This window comes from Patagioenas fasciata, chromosome 3 (genome assembly GCF_037038585.1).
Source record: "Patagioenas fasciata isolate bPatFas1 chromosome 3, bPatFas1.hap1, whole genome shotgun sequence".
Taxonomy (NCBI): Eukaryota; Metazoa; Chordata; class Aves; order Columbiformes; family Columbidae; genus Patagioenas; species Patagioenas fasciata.
The window spans coordinates 81,762,302-81,779,037 of NC_092522.1; the positions used below are offsets into that span (position 1 = coordinate 81,762,302).

The following is a 16,736-nucleotide window of genomic DNA, read 5'->3' on the forward strand; positions in this document are numbered from 1 at the left end:
GTCAAGTGGAGTGGGTTTACTTATCAGCCATCAACCTGTACCACAAAAAAAAGAGACTAACCACCATAACTACTTAAATTCAACAATCAAAACAAAAAAAGATTAAGAGGTTTTCACATAAATGAAGTAATCACAGTCTACTGTAATTCCCCACAAAGAATGACAATTAAATAAAACACTGTGCAATATCTGTAATCCCCACATCAATAGATGACTCATCATTTTCAGGGGGACTACAAGAGCAAAATAACATAGAGGAGCCCTGCAGCTAAACAGATGTCTTTCCTAGCTTTTTGACTTGTTGAATATTCAAAGATTTCAGCTCTTTATATCTCTTTATCTATTTGGAAGGAAAATCCAATGCTCTATCAAGGAAGAGACTTATAAAAAATTATATTACATTTTTTCCCCATTTAAGCTTGATATGTTAGCCTATGAAAGTCCTTTCAGCAATTCTCTCTCAAAAATACTTGAACCTTTTACTAATTTCTTCCTCTTCCCTAAATAGGACCATACCACTAGTTAATGGAAGAAATCCAAGTACAGTACTTTCCATTCTCAATATACCAAGATCTTACATTCCAACACTATTTGGAAGACATGGTAAAACAATAAAATCACAAAACATTTGACACAAAAATGGGAAGCTTAAATCTAAAAATAACTATTCTACACTGAATACTCTGATGAGCTGTAATTACAAAACATCGTATCATAAAAGACAAAATAAATACTGCTCCAAACATAGATATACCTTATTATGAAACACATAGTAATTATTATGAAACACTGGTAGTTGAACATTCATTATGGAAAGATTGTTGTGATACAGAATTTTGTTTAATACGACACTTAGGTGGAACTAATTCATTTAGTGGCACAGAGTCCAACAGTTTCACGACACCAGGACTGAAAAATACATCAACAGTTGTTCAATATCTAACTTACAATCTGTACTGAAAATACATAGAACTATGCTGCAAAGTCCTCTTCACTACCACACTTCAGTTAGCAATGTTTCCCTTTCCATGACAGATACATTTTGTGAATTATATTCACAAAAGTCTCTTCTACTTATTAATAGTGTTCTTTTCTGTCATTATTTTTCAACAGGAGATTACATTTTTAACTTACGCCTGTTTGTCTATATGAACTACAATGTTAGAAAATGCTATCACATACTACGAAGTATGCATAATGACTAAAATCTGCAGATTGTCTTATCTAATCCTAGATCTTTTATTTATAAATGTGTTATCAAGATTTGATTGTACAAATTAAGAGGTATTGAAAACCTCTAGATCTGAAGGCTGATATAAATTTAGGAGTAAAAAAGGTATTTTATATAAATATACAAAAGAACAATCTTCTCTGCTCAGTATAAAATACATTTCATATTTCTTTACAAAGAATATAATAAGGAATTTTTTATGCCGGTCACTAAAACAGGTAAGTGAAAAAAAAGTTTAGTAATACTGATCTACCATGTAGCACTTCTGTTTAAAAATAAACATTCTCTCCAGTTCTGCTAGTGAGACCAAGTGACTGAATAGTCAAGTGAAAAATAAAAAGGCTTTCAGAAAACATATCTTTCCTACAAAATATGATACAACATTTTCAAACATAAGTAATCACTCAGCCGTACAACTCCTACTAAAATTACTGGGAACTGTCTGTCAAAAGAACTGTGCATCATGCTGAAAATGTCCTCCTGTGATAACAATAGGATTAAAATTTTTGGACATACACATAAATGTTTCACTTTAAGTGTTTCACAAAATAACGTTTGTGATTTATGCTCAAATGTGCTTCCAAAAGTACTTGTATCACAGGAACATTTCAGAAATGAGTTTACTCTCTGGTTTTGTAGCCCACTAAACTCTACTCAAGAACCTTTCAACATAAGTCTGGCTCTTTAAAGCAGACTTTTCTAGAAGACACACAAGTGAAGTTATTAATTACAGAATATGTTTCAATGTTATTTATATTACTCAAGTACTTCATGTACTTTATGTGCAGGTGATCTTGCCAAACTACTTTTAAACCAGTTTCTAGAAACAATACATCTCCCCTTAGTAGAGAAAGGATACAACTTCTCCAAAATGAAGCTGATATTATCAAAGAAAGATGGAGAATGTTGATATCAACTACAGAACAACAGGAAAATAAAAATATGAAGGTTCTACTGTGTACCAAAGAATGAAATAATAAAAATCTTGGGGCTGAAGTGAGATTGCATTATCAAGTCAAACATATGCTTCTAAAAATCACTGCTACAGGCAAAAATAATATCTTATTAAAAGAATAAGAGCCATACAGTCTACATGTATTTGATTTAAAAAATATTTTAAAATGACTACGAGAAAGAATCTCCAAAAGAGATTAAATTTAGAACCCTAGCAATTATTGATTCACTGTTCTGAAATTTTTTTGCTGTCACAACAAAAGTCAAAGTTGCAACATATAAGTCTAGATTTCTGTGAGCATCTGGAGCCAGTCCTAATTACCTTACAAGGAAAAGATAATGGGAATTTTTAACAAAAGATGTTTTCCTGCTTGCCTGTGTTGAAGAAAACAGATTAAATAATGAGCCCTGTATGTCAAATCAGTTTATAATTTAACAATTTTTGTATTGAGTTATTTAACTCTGAAAGCTCAACTAAACATGCTTCCAAATATATTCAAGTTTGGGACCTTAAATTATGTGATAGAACTCATGGATTTTACCTAGCACAAAATTAAAAACTAAATATTTTTATCCTACTTCTAAAATACTAATCCACATAAAATAACTTATTTTTTAACAGGTAGAGGCCCAATTTGGACATCTAGGATTAACATGGGCAGCTAAGTACTCTATTTGAAATTAAGCACCATAGCAGCAAATGAAATCAGGCTAACAAGGTAAAATATGTCAGCCCCTGTCTTTCTGAACAGCACAATTGGGAAGACATTTCTCAAACTTTCTAGGATCTCTAAATTTGTAAATAAATGGAAAAAGTTAGTTAGCATACTCAGGACTTAGTGACATAACAAACTGGAGACTAAGTATGGTAGTGGAGAAAATTAATAGTGAGAACCCTCATTGATTATTCTTCTGTACATCATGAAGTTAAAATATAAGAGTATGAAAGTAAGAAAATTTTTGTGACTTTTGACAATTATTAGTAAGAAAAAGATGATAACAATTGCCAAAAAAATCACAAAAGTTGACATGTTACCTGGCTATGACAAAGAGCACACAACTGACACCCAAGTAAGCCAGCAGAATATACATCCAGATATCAGGGGAGAGAGGATTCAGGAAGGAGAAGACGCCCGGGTTTGTACCATTGGGCTTGCGGTACAAAATACTTATTCCAAGAGTCATAAAGGGCTTGGAAAAGTCGATGACCTTCTCTCGAACATAGGTAATCGCCAATGGTGCAACTGCAAGGTCAGCTTTCTGTTAACAGAAATACAAAAAGAGAAACAGGCCAGAAGTCAGAAGAAACAGGTAGAAGCAGACAACCACATGGGCAAAACACAAACTTTACATGGAGGAGGTTTATCCTTCTACTAGGTTATTTGAAATTTAAAACTTTCTTCTTCCCATAAGTAAGCAAAGAGATTTATTCTACTTCCCGTTTTCTAAACTGACATAACAACATTTAGAGAAAATTAAAAGCACTACTACAGGAACAGAAGCAAAGAAAAATATTGCATCTTACAGAAAACATGAACATCCATTATCACACTTTTGAATTTCTTTTTAAATGTACATGTGCCTATGTTTTCTCTTTGTCACTCCTTCACTGTGTGCTTTAGAAGCTAATATATTTGTGAAGCAGATGTGAATATGCTTGTACAAGTGTAGGGGAAGGGCCAGGAAGCAATTTTGTTTATCTTAGTATAAAAATATTGGTATAAAATGAAGAACATTTTAAAATGGGAAGTGCTACACCTGAAAGGTTGCCACAGGAATTAAATTCTAAGAAAGTACAACTGTCCTTGTTAGTTCGCAGAAATCACAGAAGACAGATAGTGGATGATTGTTCACTGCACCTCATAATACAAGAACTAAATGACATCAAAGCCAATTATCAAAATGAACTAAGTGAAATAATTCTTCACTTAAGGCATATATAAATGGTGGAACTCATCACTACGAGGTATTCCATCTACCAAAAGTCTATAGGGGTTAGAATAACAATTAGGTGCCTTCATGACAGAAAAGCCCATCAAGGGCTGTTGGTAATGTTTATAAAATGTCTCAGATATGTCCCTGAGGCAGAGATTGTTGTCAGCTGGGAGAATATTTCAAGGGATATTTCACTGTAGGCTTTTTCTTTCCCTCTGTCCCTCCCAAAGTTTCCATCAACAGAGAGCAGGCACTCAGCTAGAAGGACCCAGACTCCAAATTGGTCTAGCCATTTGTATGTCACCTTCATCTGGATGCTGGGTAGCCCATCAGTGCCACAGTTACACCATTAATTTCTCTGCCCATCGACTAAAACCAGAAAATCTACAGAAAGTTCAAGATTATTTGCCAACTAAATTAAAGAGGTCACACCATTTTGCCATTGCTGTGTGCCAGTTCCCAGAGGGAAATTTCTGTCACTGTATAGCACTCAGAAATTGAAAATTGTCTCCTGAACAGACTAACACTTAAGATCTTTCCAAAGACAACAGGTTTGTAGCTGGAGTGGTGAGTTGTCTGGAGATTTCCCAAGAAACTTCAGCTATGTTGTGGGGAGGTTTGAATTTATTTTCCACTTTCACAGAATCACAGAATGGTTAGGGCTGGAAGGGATGTCTGGAGATCACCTACTCCAACCCACCTGCTAAAGCGGGTACACCTAGAGCAGATTGCATGGGAATGCATCCAGGTGGGTTTTTAATTTCTCCAGAGAAGGAGACTCCACAACATCTCTGGGCAGCCTGTTCCAGTGCTCTGGCACCCTCAGAGTAATATTCATATTCAGATGGAACCTCCTATGCTTCAGTCTGTGCCTGTTGCCCCTCATCCTATCGTTTGGCACCACTGAAAGGAGTCTGGTCCTGTCTTCTTGACATCCAGCCTTGAGATATGTACAAACATAAATCACTATGAAATTTGTAGATAACTGTTACTTAACTGCAGCATTTAAAATTAAATTGTATAGTAGAATGCATTTTGTCAATTTACAAATTCAATTTTAGTTACTATGGTAATGATTCATGGGAGGTTTGTAAATGGTCTGTAGTATTTTTTCTTCAAAATTTAACAGAAATCATAGTGACAAGAAATCTACAGCATCTATTTTTTAATCTCAGTCAATAGCTATTGAAAGATTACTGTGCGTGTGTCTATGTGTATGAATGTGTGCATGTATATGTGCACAAATGAAAGAGAGAAGTGCAGAGTAAGAAGTTATACAGTACAAGATTTGGTAAGATGTAAATTAAGAATTCAGAAATTGTATAGCTAGTATGAAACACTGTTATCCAAGTAACATAGCTGCAAACAACACTATTTTCAGAATGCCCGTTCTAAACAAGGACGCAGAGATTTTGTTCCAAATAAAAATCATATAAATTCATATAATTGTATATTTTGTTTTGATCAGATGATATTGTATATACACTCAAAATCCCATACAATGTTATAGTATTACACCTTCCTCAAAGTTTTACTGTAATACATTGTTATTATAAGCATTTATCATATAGTTAGATCTAGTCTAGTGAAGTACTTCTGTGCTGCAGTGCGAAACTCTGTTGGCACTGTTCATTTAATTTGGTAAGGGTTTATTGGTCAAAACCCTGATACACAGTTCATTTCCATTAGTATTCAAAACATAGGTATTCATCACCCCACAAAGCTTAATTCCACAGCAGCTGAGTTTTTATGGATTGCATATTATTGATGATACTTCAGCTGATGCATAAAGAAAACATTAAATAAGACACTAAAACTAACTTGGTTTTAAAGTTATAGGTCAACATGTAGAAGTTTGAGAAACATAATAAGTTAAGGTACAAGTTTTAGAGCCAACTAGCAGTCCTTAACCTAAGAGTCTGAAGTCAACTCACTAGAGACTATCAAAAGATGCAGATTCCCAAAAACAGAGGAAAAAAAAACTGTTGACAGTAATGAATTTTGATCTGAAAGCATTAACAGAGCCTTAATGAATATCAAATAATTGCTTTTAACAACTACTATAGGAAATCCAACCCTTGATCATTAGATGAAAACAAAATATACAAACGAATGTATGTTGTAACTACATCCAGTGCAGCAGAGTTCTGGGGAAATTGCAGATAAAATTAGAAAAATAATCAAACAAGAAATAATGCATGTCTATATGAGTGAACAGGACAACCAGATATCCCAGCCTGGGAGGCATAGGTCCAAAATATAAGTCCATATCTTGACATCTTGAGATCATCTTTGGAGCTTTAGTAACTGTCTCAGTATTCTTGAACTATTATATCACCATATGAACAAAAATCAACCATCTCAACAAAAATAAGATCCATAGTCTTTACTGATCAAGGAAACAAAAGGCTGCTAGAATGACTGGTATAAACATGTCATACTGATATATGTGACTACTTTTGCTTATTAGATAAATTATCTCCAAAATATTCAACTCTCTTTATAATTGTTTGTTGGTTTGGTTTGGTTTGGTTTGTTTTTTTTTTGGTTTTTGGGGGATTTTGTTTTGTTGGGTTTTGTTGTTGTTGGTTTTGTTTTCGTTTTTGTTTTTTCCTGAAATGGCACTACTTGAAAATAAGAGAAATAAGGGAACAAGTTTTTACAACTACAGTAGCAGGGTCTCCGCCACTCTTCTACAATGGAGAAATACAAGTAAGAGAGTTCTCTTCAGTTAATTTCTCAGGAAGAACTGGAGATGTATAATGTAAAATTAAGATTTTATCTATCTGCTTTTATCAACATTTACAAATGAACACATCCTAAAATGGCTTTCTGATATGTTCCATAACGAAGAATATTGGTCTCACTTGACAATGATGTATGATTCCATATTTAAACTGAATTCATGTATAATACTATTAAAAAAAAAAAAAAAAGAGTTGTACAGCAACACAAACAGTAGCCATGCCATCTGATGGAGAACACTGCAGACCGTAACACTAATGGTAGAAACTGGAGAAAAATACTTCTCACAATAAATTCTTACTGTAATTATGTCAAGAGTGAGGAAATCACAATCCTACATTCTCTCCACCATGTAAAGATGTGGCATGATAAGGGGGGAATGGCACTCATTTTGTATCTATCTTGACAGTTTTTCGAAGAGAGGTTCTCCAGCAAGTAAGATAACATCCAGGACAAGAGGGAGGAAGAAACAGAATTGACTATACTCTACAGGACACTTTTCAAAGTCAACTGAACCACTGACAGTTGTTCCTAACCTGCTTTCTCAAAGTTCTTCAGATATTTCGAACATTACTTTTAACAGAACATCCTCAGTAGTACATAATCTTCCATCTTCACCCTCCATCTGACAGAGAATGATATTTTTTCCTTTCATACCAGCATATGTACTCTCAGTATAGTCTACTTTCTACATTACTGCAGAACTCAGTGAGCAGGGATTGCTAGACCTTCCCCTCATTTTGTGCCTCATGAGGACTGCAAATGTGCTCTTCATAGCCTTGTAAAGTTTTCCCTGTCTTGCTGTCATGTGCAGCTATAGGATGTTCCCTCACCAATGAACAACTCATGGTACAGATGATTCATTTCTGCTGTAAAAGGACCTAGAGCATGCTAAAATCCTCCTCCTTTGCTTCTTCATTTACATTTTACTTCCCAGAAGCTTGCCAACTGAATACTTTACATAGAGAAAAATCTAAATCAAAAAGGGAGGACACTTTTTTCAGTTGCATAGGGCTGAAATTTGGTGTGTACCCTTTAAGAAGACAAGTTTTAAAATTACACTGAATTCATTCTATGCATGCAGCTACAAATAACTTCAGTAGAAAATCTGCATAGAGATGCTGAGTAATGCATGGGCCATAGCATGTATATTAAGTTGGTCTTTTCAGATATTGTTATTTTCTATGTGAAAACTAACTCTATAAAATATAACCCAGAAAAACTGCCACACTAATTTTTTGATAAATTGGACTTTGAAAGCATTTAATAGCTTCTAATAATAGCATTGAGGAAAAGAAAACACTGAATTTTATCTTGGTGATCCTTTTCTGAAAAACTTTTTTCTCACCTATTTTATTTGAAGGAATGAAAGGTTTAAATGCATTGTCTCTGGAGAAGGTGCATCCGTAAACTAAGCAGAGGAAGGTTAATGTCCAGCTTCCATTCTTTAAAGTCATCCAACAGGCTCCTAATGCACAGAGAGCCTATGCATTATTCCTATTCACAGAAGTGCATTTCCCTGTCACTGATTTTAAAAACTAAGAACTGCAGTTTGGCTTTAAGATTGTGATCTATCCTAAACTGGCTTTTTCATGCTACTGCATTATAGAAAATTTTACATCCTGTGAAAGCTTTTGGTCTTGACACAACATCTTCATTTCCTATTGAAAACAGTACAACTTTATTAGCATTTTAGTACTATTTTTATTTTAAGTAGCCACTTCTATTGTTTTTATATAAATATTTTCATGTTTTTCTACTACCTTTCATGGGATCATAGGACAACTCAGATGGGAAGACACATCAAGAGGACTCTAGTTCTATCTGTTCAAAGCAGGGTCATCTACATGATCAGCCCAGGTTGCTCTGGGCTTTAACCAGTCTATTTTGAAAACCTCCAAAGACAAAGACTACATAATCTCTCTGGATAAACTGTCCCACCGTTTGTTCATCTAGTAAAAAAGTTTCTACATACTCTTAGTGGAGCAGTTTGCTTAGAGAGATTACGCAATTTCCATCTTTCGAAGTTTTCAATTTATGCCCTTCGACTCTGGTCTTCTTGCCAGGCATCACTGTGAAGAGCCCAGATGAATCTTCTTGATAACCTCATCATAGATCCTGGAAAGCTGCTACCAGAAGTTGTTATCTTTGCCAAATGTAACATACCATAAAGTCCAGAACAAGTTCAGACTAGACAGCTGATTTTAGATGTCACACATTCTTATTTGTGGGATCCTGACTTGTATCATTTAAGATTAATGGCTAAAAAAACTATATATAGATGCAACTTTAGCAGTTGTTACTTCATTAACATAATGAAGTAACATATAATGACAGTTTCAATATGTACTGGCTCAAGTTATACATTTGTTTCTAACTGCTGAGCTGCTTCTCAGAACTTACTGTTTAGCAACAAAAAGGTACCAAAAGGCAGTTTATTCAGGTTCATTTTGCTGACACTTAGTAATATTTCATAGCTGTTTCATTTCTTTAGATATCCTTATGTCTGCATGGCTAATACTTTTCTTGGCAAACTCTTGACCAGCTGTGGTAACTAATGGCTGTGCCAACTATAAGCCCTCAAGACTTTAGAGGAAATTTGCCTGCCTACTACAGAACAATTTGCTACATGAATTCAATCAGAATAAAACATTTGGAATCCTTCTTATAATGGCTTTTAAATAGCGTGGAGCATATCTTTTGATCAACCTAGCAGCTAGCATTTTCATCATTATCTTTTCCAGATTTTCTGCAACTCCTTTGAAGTCTTTTTTCCAGTTGTTAACCATCCATGTCATCTAGACTTTCAGTTATCGCGCTCAGGACAAAAAAATCCCACACTTTTTAATTTTGGCATAAATTCTGTTCCCAAATATGTGGGTTTTTATCAAATTGTTTCAGTGAATTCATTTCATTAGGCAGTCAAGTCTGACTTGTGTCAAATTTGACTTGCTCCCATTTTTCTGTATCACTTTGGCATCTGCATTTTTTTATAAGGAAATCAAAATTACTAATACCATTTTTGCATCTCATTTGCATGAGAGTAGATAATTGCAGGATATACTGCCTCTTATTGATTAACAGTGCTCAACTGACCACTTTTTGAAATCTGTCATTCCATCAGCTTAATTAATCAATGCGATAAAACCCATTAAAATGGACAAAATCAACCTCCTGTACACTCATCCATTCCAGTTGCTTTTTGATGCATCACAAAGACTAGACTTTATTGTAAAAAGTATCCACACACAGAAGTTCTCAATGAATCATAAAATTCCAGTGCCTTAAGCTTTAATTAAAATTGATCATTATTCTAAATAATAACAAAAAATTGTCTTTTTAGAGAACTCCATCATCTATGAAATATTAATAAAAACAGAAGTGGGTTTATGTTGTGTATATTCTCAAAACATTATACATCATGCAATGCTTAATGTGTGCCATAATTATATAACAATGGCTACTACATATTACCCAAAAATATTGTCACAAATCTAAGGAAGAAAAATGTTAGCAGTGTTTTTATGTACTAGATCCTAATTTACCTCTCTTCTGCCTAGGGTATATGTAAGCTAGCTCGTTTAAAAAACTTGTTACATATTATTTATATTCAATAAATCTTATCCAGTCTCCAGGGATTAATAATTTTAGTAATCAGCTTTAGTAAGAATAAAATGCAAATCCTAATGATGAAATGTTAAAATGTTTCTGGTATTTAGAAGACAAAAATCTATTAAGCACTTAAAAATGCCATTTGTGTTATAATTTACTCCTTGTATTATATGAAGTTCTTCTTCATTCTCAAAGACAAGGATCAATAGGGGTGTACAAATAAATGATGAATAAGAACACAAATGTAACAAGAAAAATAATTGATCAATATGACAGGCAGATGTAAGCAAATTCCTAGCCTAACTACTGCCCACCTAGAAAGTGGATATATAGTTAAGTAAAAACATTTATGGATGACACTAAGTCAGGCAAAGTAGAAAAACAATAAAAGAATTGCTCTATATCAACGTACAGAAAAAGAAGTGGAGGACAGTAATTAAAATGAACTTAGAACAAGAAACAAGGAAATGATTCTTCACAATAAGTATCATGAAGGTGTAAAACTCCTTGCTTTCAGAACCTGTAGGTGCCAAAATTTTAGACATTTTCAAGTAATTGAAGAAAATTAATGAATATTATTCTATACAAAAAAAAAAACACACAAACCGAACAAACAAAAAAAAAAAAAAAAACAAAAAAAAAAAAAAAAAAAAAACAAACAAAAAAAAAACACACACTATCATATAGTTCAGTAAGAACTTATCCACAACTCACTGCTGCTGTGGTAACTATCACTACATTCTTTTAATACTCATACAATTTTCATGACATTTCTTGCCGGCTAAGAAGGAAGTCAGGATACGATGCAGAATAACTCTTTTACTATGAAGAGTTACAAGGAAGGGAGAGGGGTTTATGTGCACATAGACACAGTTTTGCATAAATAAATAGTTACATCTCTTACCTACCGTTATAAAACTATGAAAGATATGCTGCAGCTTCTTACAAGTACATATCTTTCATCCAATTAAGTTTCAAATTTCAGTCGTACCTTCTCACTTGAACATGTTTCTTCACTCATTTTGAAAATGGAGCAATAGCTCACAGAAAATTATGGATGTTTATTTTCAAAAATAGATTTTGCATTTATTTTTACACTGTGATCCATGACAGTTTACCTGAAATTCATGCATTAAATTGAGGGGATTGCAGGCCATGCATATCTGCACATAGGGAGGTGTGTTTGAGGTGAGACACAAAGAGAGATGATGCAGGGTTCTTTTTGGATCTCAATAAGAAACGCCTAACAAGAAATAGCTTGATAAGTTATCTGTTTTAATGAGATATGTTAATAATAAAAAGAGCAATATGGATGCCAAATAAATTTCACAATCCTTTTGATGCAGGGAAATATGCTTATGTGCAGCCCTGTGCAGATCCTGTCTGTGGAGTGGCTCCTCCCTCCTCCCATGCCATGGTGCCTTTTATTTTGTGTAATGAACAGAATCATACCTCTTCTCCTGACAGGCTATGGTGTTATTGCTGTCATAGATACAAAGCTCTCAATGCAATGTATTACTGTGAACAAGTCCTTCAGACAGTTAGAACAACCCTTAGGTTCCCAGGTCCATGTCCTTATTGGGGACTTTACTACCAAAATACCTGTTAGAAGGAAAACACAGCAGGGCACAAGCAATCGAGGAGGTTGCTAGAGTGTAGTGATGATAATTTCCAGACACAAGTGATAAAGTAGCTGACAAGGGTCCAGGACATGAAGACTGGCAGTGGTCTTGCCTGCAGTGACCAAGAGATAGTGAAGTTCTGGATCCTGAAGAGAGGCAACATGGGAAAATGCAGGATTATAATCCTGGACTTAATGAGAACAGACCTTGGCCTTTTCAGGGACCTGCTTGGAGGAATCCCATGGGAGACAATCTTGAAGAGTGGACCTAGAGAGCTGGTTGATTTTCAAGTATGAGGATGACCTCCTCCAAGCTCAAAAATAATCTATCTCCACACTCAGGCAGTGAAGAAAAGATGACAGGAGGCCTGCATGAACAAGATGCTCCTTACAAAACTTAGACATAAGAAAGAATATCAGAGGTGGAAGCAGGAACAGGTGATTCAGGGGGAATATAACACCACTGTCCAGGCATGCAGAAACAAGGTTAGGATACCTAAAGCCCATCTGGAGTCAAATTTGCTGAGGAACACCACAGGAAAGAAGGGTTAACAACTGCATAAGCAACAAAAGGAAGACTAGAGAAAATGTGAAAATGCTGCTGAAAGGGGCAGGGAACCAGGTGACAAATGACATGGATAAGACCAAGGTACTCAATGCATGCTTCACTACAATATTTACTGGTAAGAAAACTGGTCTTCAGAAATCGCAGGTCTCTGAAACTATGGGTCAAGTCCACAGGAAGGAAGACGTAACCCTCAGTGGAGGAGGATCAAGTGAAGGAATATGTAAACTAACCACGCATACACAAGTCCATGGGACCTGATGGGATGCTCCCATTAGTGCTGAGGGCTACTGTCCGCCAATCTCAGTTATCTTTCAAATGTTGTGGAGATCAGTGGAGGTTTCTGAGGGCTGAAAGAAAACAAATGTCATTTCTGTCTTCAATACAGACCACTCAGCATCAAATTAGTTTCTGGGAAAGTGATGAAGCAAATCCTGAGACTCATGCTAAGGTCAAGAAGATTTAACATTATCAGCATAGATTTATAAAGGAGTATTCTTGTCTGTCCAACCTGTTAACTTCCAACACTGAAATGAGTGGCTTTGGTGAGTAAGTGGAGAGCACTGAATGTTGTTTATCTTTGCTTTAGCAAGGTTCTCAATACTGTCTTCCGTAATAACCTCAGAGACAAACTGACAAAGTACAGACTACATAAGTGGATGATGAGGTTAAATGAAAACTGTCTTAGCTGTTGGGACTGAAAGGGTTGTGATTAATGACATGAAGTCCAGCTGAAGATCAATCACTAGTGGTGTACTCCAGGGGTCACTGGCAGTATCAATACTGTTTAACGTATTAGTTCATGAGCTGGATGAGGGGACAGAGTGCACCTTCAGGAAGTATGAACATTATACAAAACTTGGAGGTGTGGCTGTTATGCTGTTATTTAGAAGGACTTCAACAAGCAGGAGAGGCAGGCACACTAGAACATCATGAAGTTCAAATAAGGAAAATGCCAAAAACTGTACCTGGGAAGCATAAACCCAGGCACCAGTACTAACATTGTGTCCTGGTTTTGTTAAAAAACAAGTTTCTCTTTTAGTGAATTTGCCTGTCAGCTAAAGCCTTCATGTTAGCTGCATTTTCCTGGAGAACCCAACACATGTTTTGGTTAAACCTAGCAATGGAATGCAAACATCGACACATTGGAATGATGACAATCAGTTGGGCTACATTAGGCAGAAGAATATCTAGCAGGTTGAGGGAGATGATCCTTGACCTCTGCTCAGCACTGACGAGACAAATCTGGAGTGATCGCTGCAGGTCTGGACTCCCTGGCACAAGAGAAACAGGAACATACTGGAATGAATCCAGCAAAGGGTTACAGACATGATAAAGAGATTGGAGTACCTGCCATATGAGGAAAGACTTGAGAGAGCTGGGACTTTTTAGCCTGGAGAAGCAAGGCTCAGCTGTATCTGATGAATTAATACAATAACTGAAGAAGGAAGGGAAAGTAAATAAGACAGACCCAGAACCTTCTCAGTGGTATTCAATGAAAGAAGAGGTAATGAATTGAAATGCAGGAAATTCTGTTTAAACATAAACCTCTTAGTTTTTTATTGTCGGAATGGTAAAACAGAGCAGGTTGTACGGAGAAGTCGTGGAGTCTCCATCTCTAAGGACAGTCAAAACCTGATGAGACAGAGGCCTGGATGACTTGCTCTAGTTGGCTATGCTTTTAGCAGGGATTTGGAATAGGTGATCTCTAGGGTCAATTTCAACCTCAGTTCTTTGATTCTCTAGTGTAAAGGATTTATCTTTCCAATTCTCTACACACACCTCTGTAACAAAACTGAAATTTTACTTCTTTTCTGAATGCAGTCAGAGAAAAAAGTTTGCAACTAGTGAAAATGGGCTTGACATATAGTCTCCTGATACTTTTTGCAATATTGATGGTTTCCTGTTAAGCTAGAAGTAGTTAAATAAACAGATAAAATATTTTTTTAATTACAAAGACAACCAGAAATTGATCAAATATTACAATAATTTATATACTAAAATATGGTATCTATCTCATTTCTCTTATGTCTGTATTACTGATTTACAGTGAGGAATTAAAAGAAAAGGGAAAATATTCATATCAGATGGTTACACTACAGAGCAGTTTTCTTAAAGATGGATCAAATTGATAAATTTAAATATTTAAATATAGCTAATAATTCAACAAAAGTTCTAGAGATAACATTATATCAAGTTACATACAGGACTATTAAGCTAAGAATTAAAATGTGCTACTTCTCAGTCTCATAAAATATGGTTAGTACAGTAGCACTGGTTGGGTTTTCCTAAGTGGTACTTTTTTCTTTATTACTATACAGTAACAGTATAGATCTTACACTAGTTTTGCTTTTACATTTTGGAATTATTATGTATTACAGGATTATAACTCTTTTGGGGAACAGGAGGATCATTTTCAAACTAATTTGAAAATCATAAGATATGGAGTGACAGGCAGAATGCTGTACACAACATTTTGAAAAAACCTCAATTATTTTTCTATGCAGGCAAGCTAGGTGTAAAAGCTAAAAAAGACAGTTACCATGCATTTGAAGAATCACTTGAGGATTTGTATATAGACTTTGATACTTTTCTGACAAGATATTTACTCTAGAATAAGTGTAACATTCTCTACAGTATCAATCCACAGAACAAACAAACAAACAAACAAACAAACAAACAAAATACATCTAAGTAAGTCTTCTGTTTTTCGGGAAAAATCCATACTGTCTCAGACACAACCTATTTTGCAAACATTTTACTTTCAATAACAGATTATTGTATATACTTCTAAAGCAAAACAAGAAGGAAAATAAGAAAATCTTTCCTCAAGTATAATACTTCTAATTTCTTTAAGCTTGACATACAACCTTAAACAAAAACTGTAACTGTTTTTTGTTTGTTTTTAATTACATCGTTTCTATATCTAAAACATTGTATCAGTATGTCACTTATTTATCCAATATCCTGAGTAAAAAAAATCTAAGAAATAACTATTCTGTTTCACAGTTTCTACGGGTACTTTATGAGTACCGTGCCCCACACATCTGCACGGAAATATGTATTCATTCTTTACAAGCACCTATATGCAGTTATTGGTATGCATGTGTGTGTGCATATGTATATTTGTTTCACACTAATATACATTCTCAGCAAAATAAGTTACCCATCTTTCAAAGTTACCACACATCACTGCTTGTCAGACTTTCAGAGATCAGGAAATAGCAAAATAAAACTTGACTGTGCAAACCAAATTCAAATCATTGTGACAAAGTAACATGATTTTCTTCCCAACTCTCATTTGCTGTATTTCGGACTTAAGGCTGCACCATCAGTTTCTTTTTTCTTTTTTAACCTGAATGTCCAACTTTTTTATAATTTTCTTAAACAAATGAATTATCTTTGATGTTAGAACAGTAACAGATCAGAATTAATACCTGTCTCAGTTCCACAAACAGTATGAGTGAGGTTATATTTTGGACATAATTCCTAGGGATACATCTCCTGCCACCACATCCTGAAACTGTTTTAATAAAATGTTGCTTTGCTAAAATTTTACATCCTCCAGCTTTTCAAAACTTTTTTTCTTTTTTTTTTTTTTTTTTAGTAGCAGTAATGATATTAAGAATTTGTTTGGTTGTGTTAATTGTGAAAAAAGTTAATTAGTAGTGGTTAAAATTGTGAATATCAAAATTAGAAAACTATAACAGCCTAATTATAAAACACACTACTTAGGCATACTATAGTTAAATGAACAGCAAGGCAACATTCACTTACCCCTCATCTCAAGAAATTTCAGATAAACAGCCCCCTGAGTACAGATCAACAAAAAAATTTCACAGATGTCAGAGCACTTATTGACAAAACCCTGCTGTGAAAGTCTCCTACCACTTCTGATGTCAAATAACTTAAGAATGTACTTAAAATTTTTCATCCAGTTTCTCTGGGAAACATGGGATGTTTTTCAGCTCAAAAGATTATGTAATTAATAGCATTTATGACTGCTAAGAAAACGTGTATGTATTATCATTCTCTATATCTTACCATAATAGAAATATTGCTGGACCTTGCTT

General features: G+C 34.7%; 1 protein-coding gene across 9 annotated transcripts in view; it reads right to left on the reverse strand.

The window, feature by feature from the left end:
* GRIK2 (glutamate ionotropic receptor kainate type subunit 2) overlaps positions 1–16,736 on the reverse strand; it is a 431,302-nt gene that overhangs the window by 136,834 nt on the left and 277,732 nt on the right. For all 9 annotated transcript variants that reach the window (XM_065834051.2, XM_071806698.1, XM_071806700.1 and 6 more), the window contains one exon: positions 3,222–3,445. In XM_065834051.2, coding sequence (XP_065690123.1) covers positions 3,222–3,445 — 224 coding nt within the window. The remainder of the gene's footprint in view (positions 1–3,221; positions 3,446–16,736) is intronic.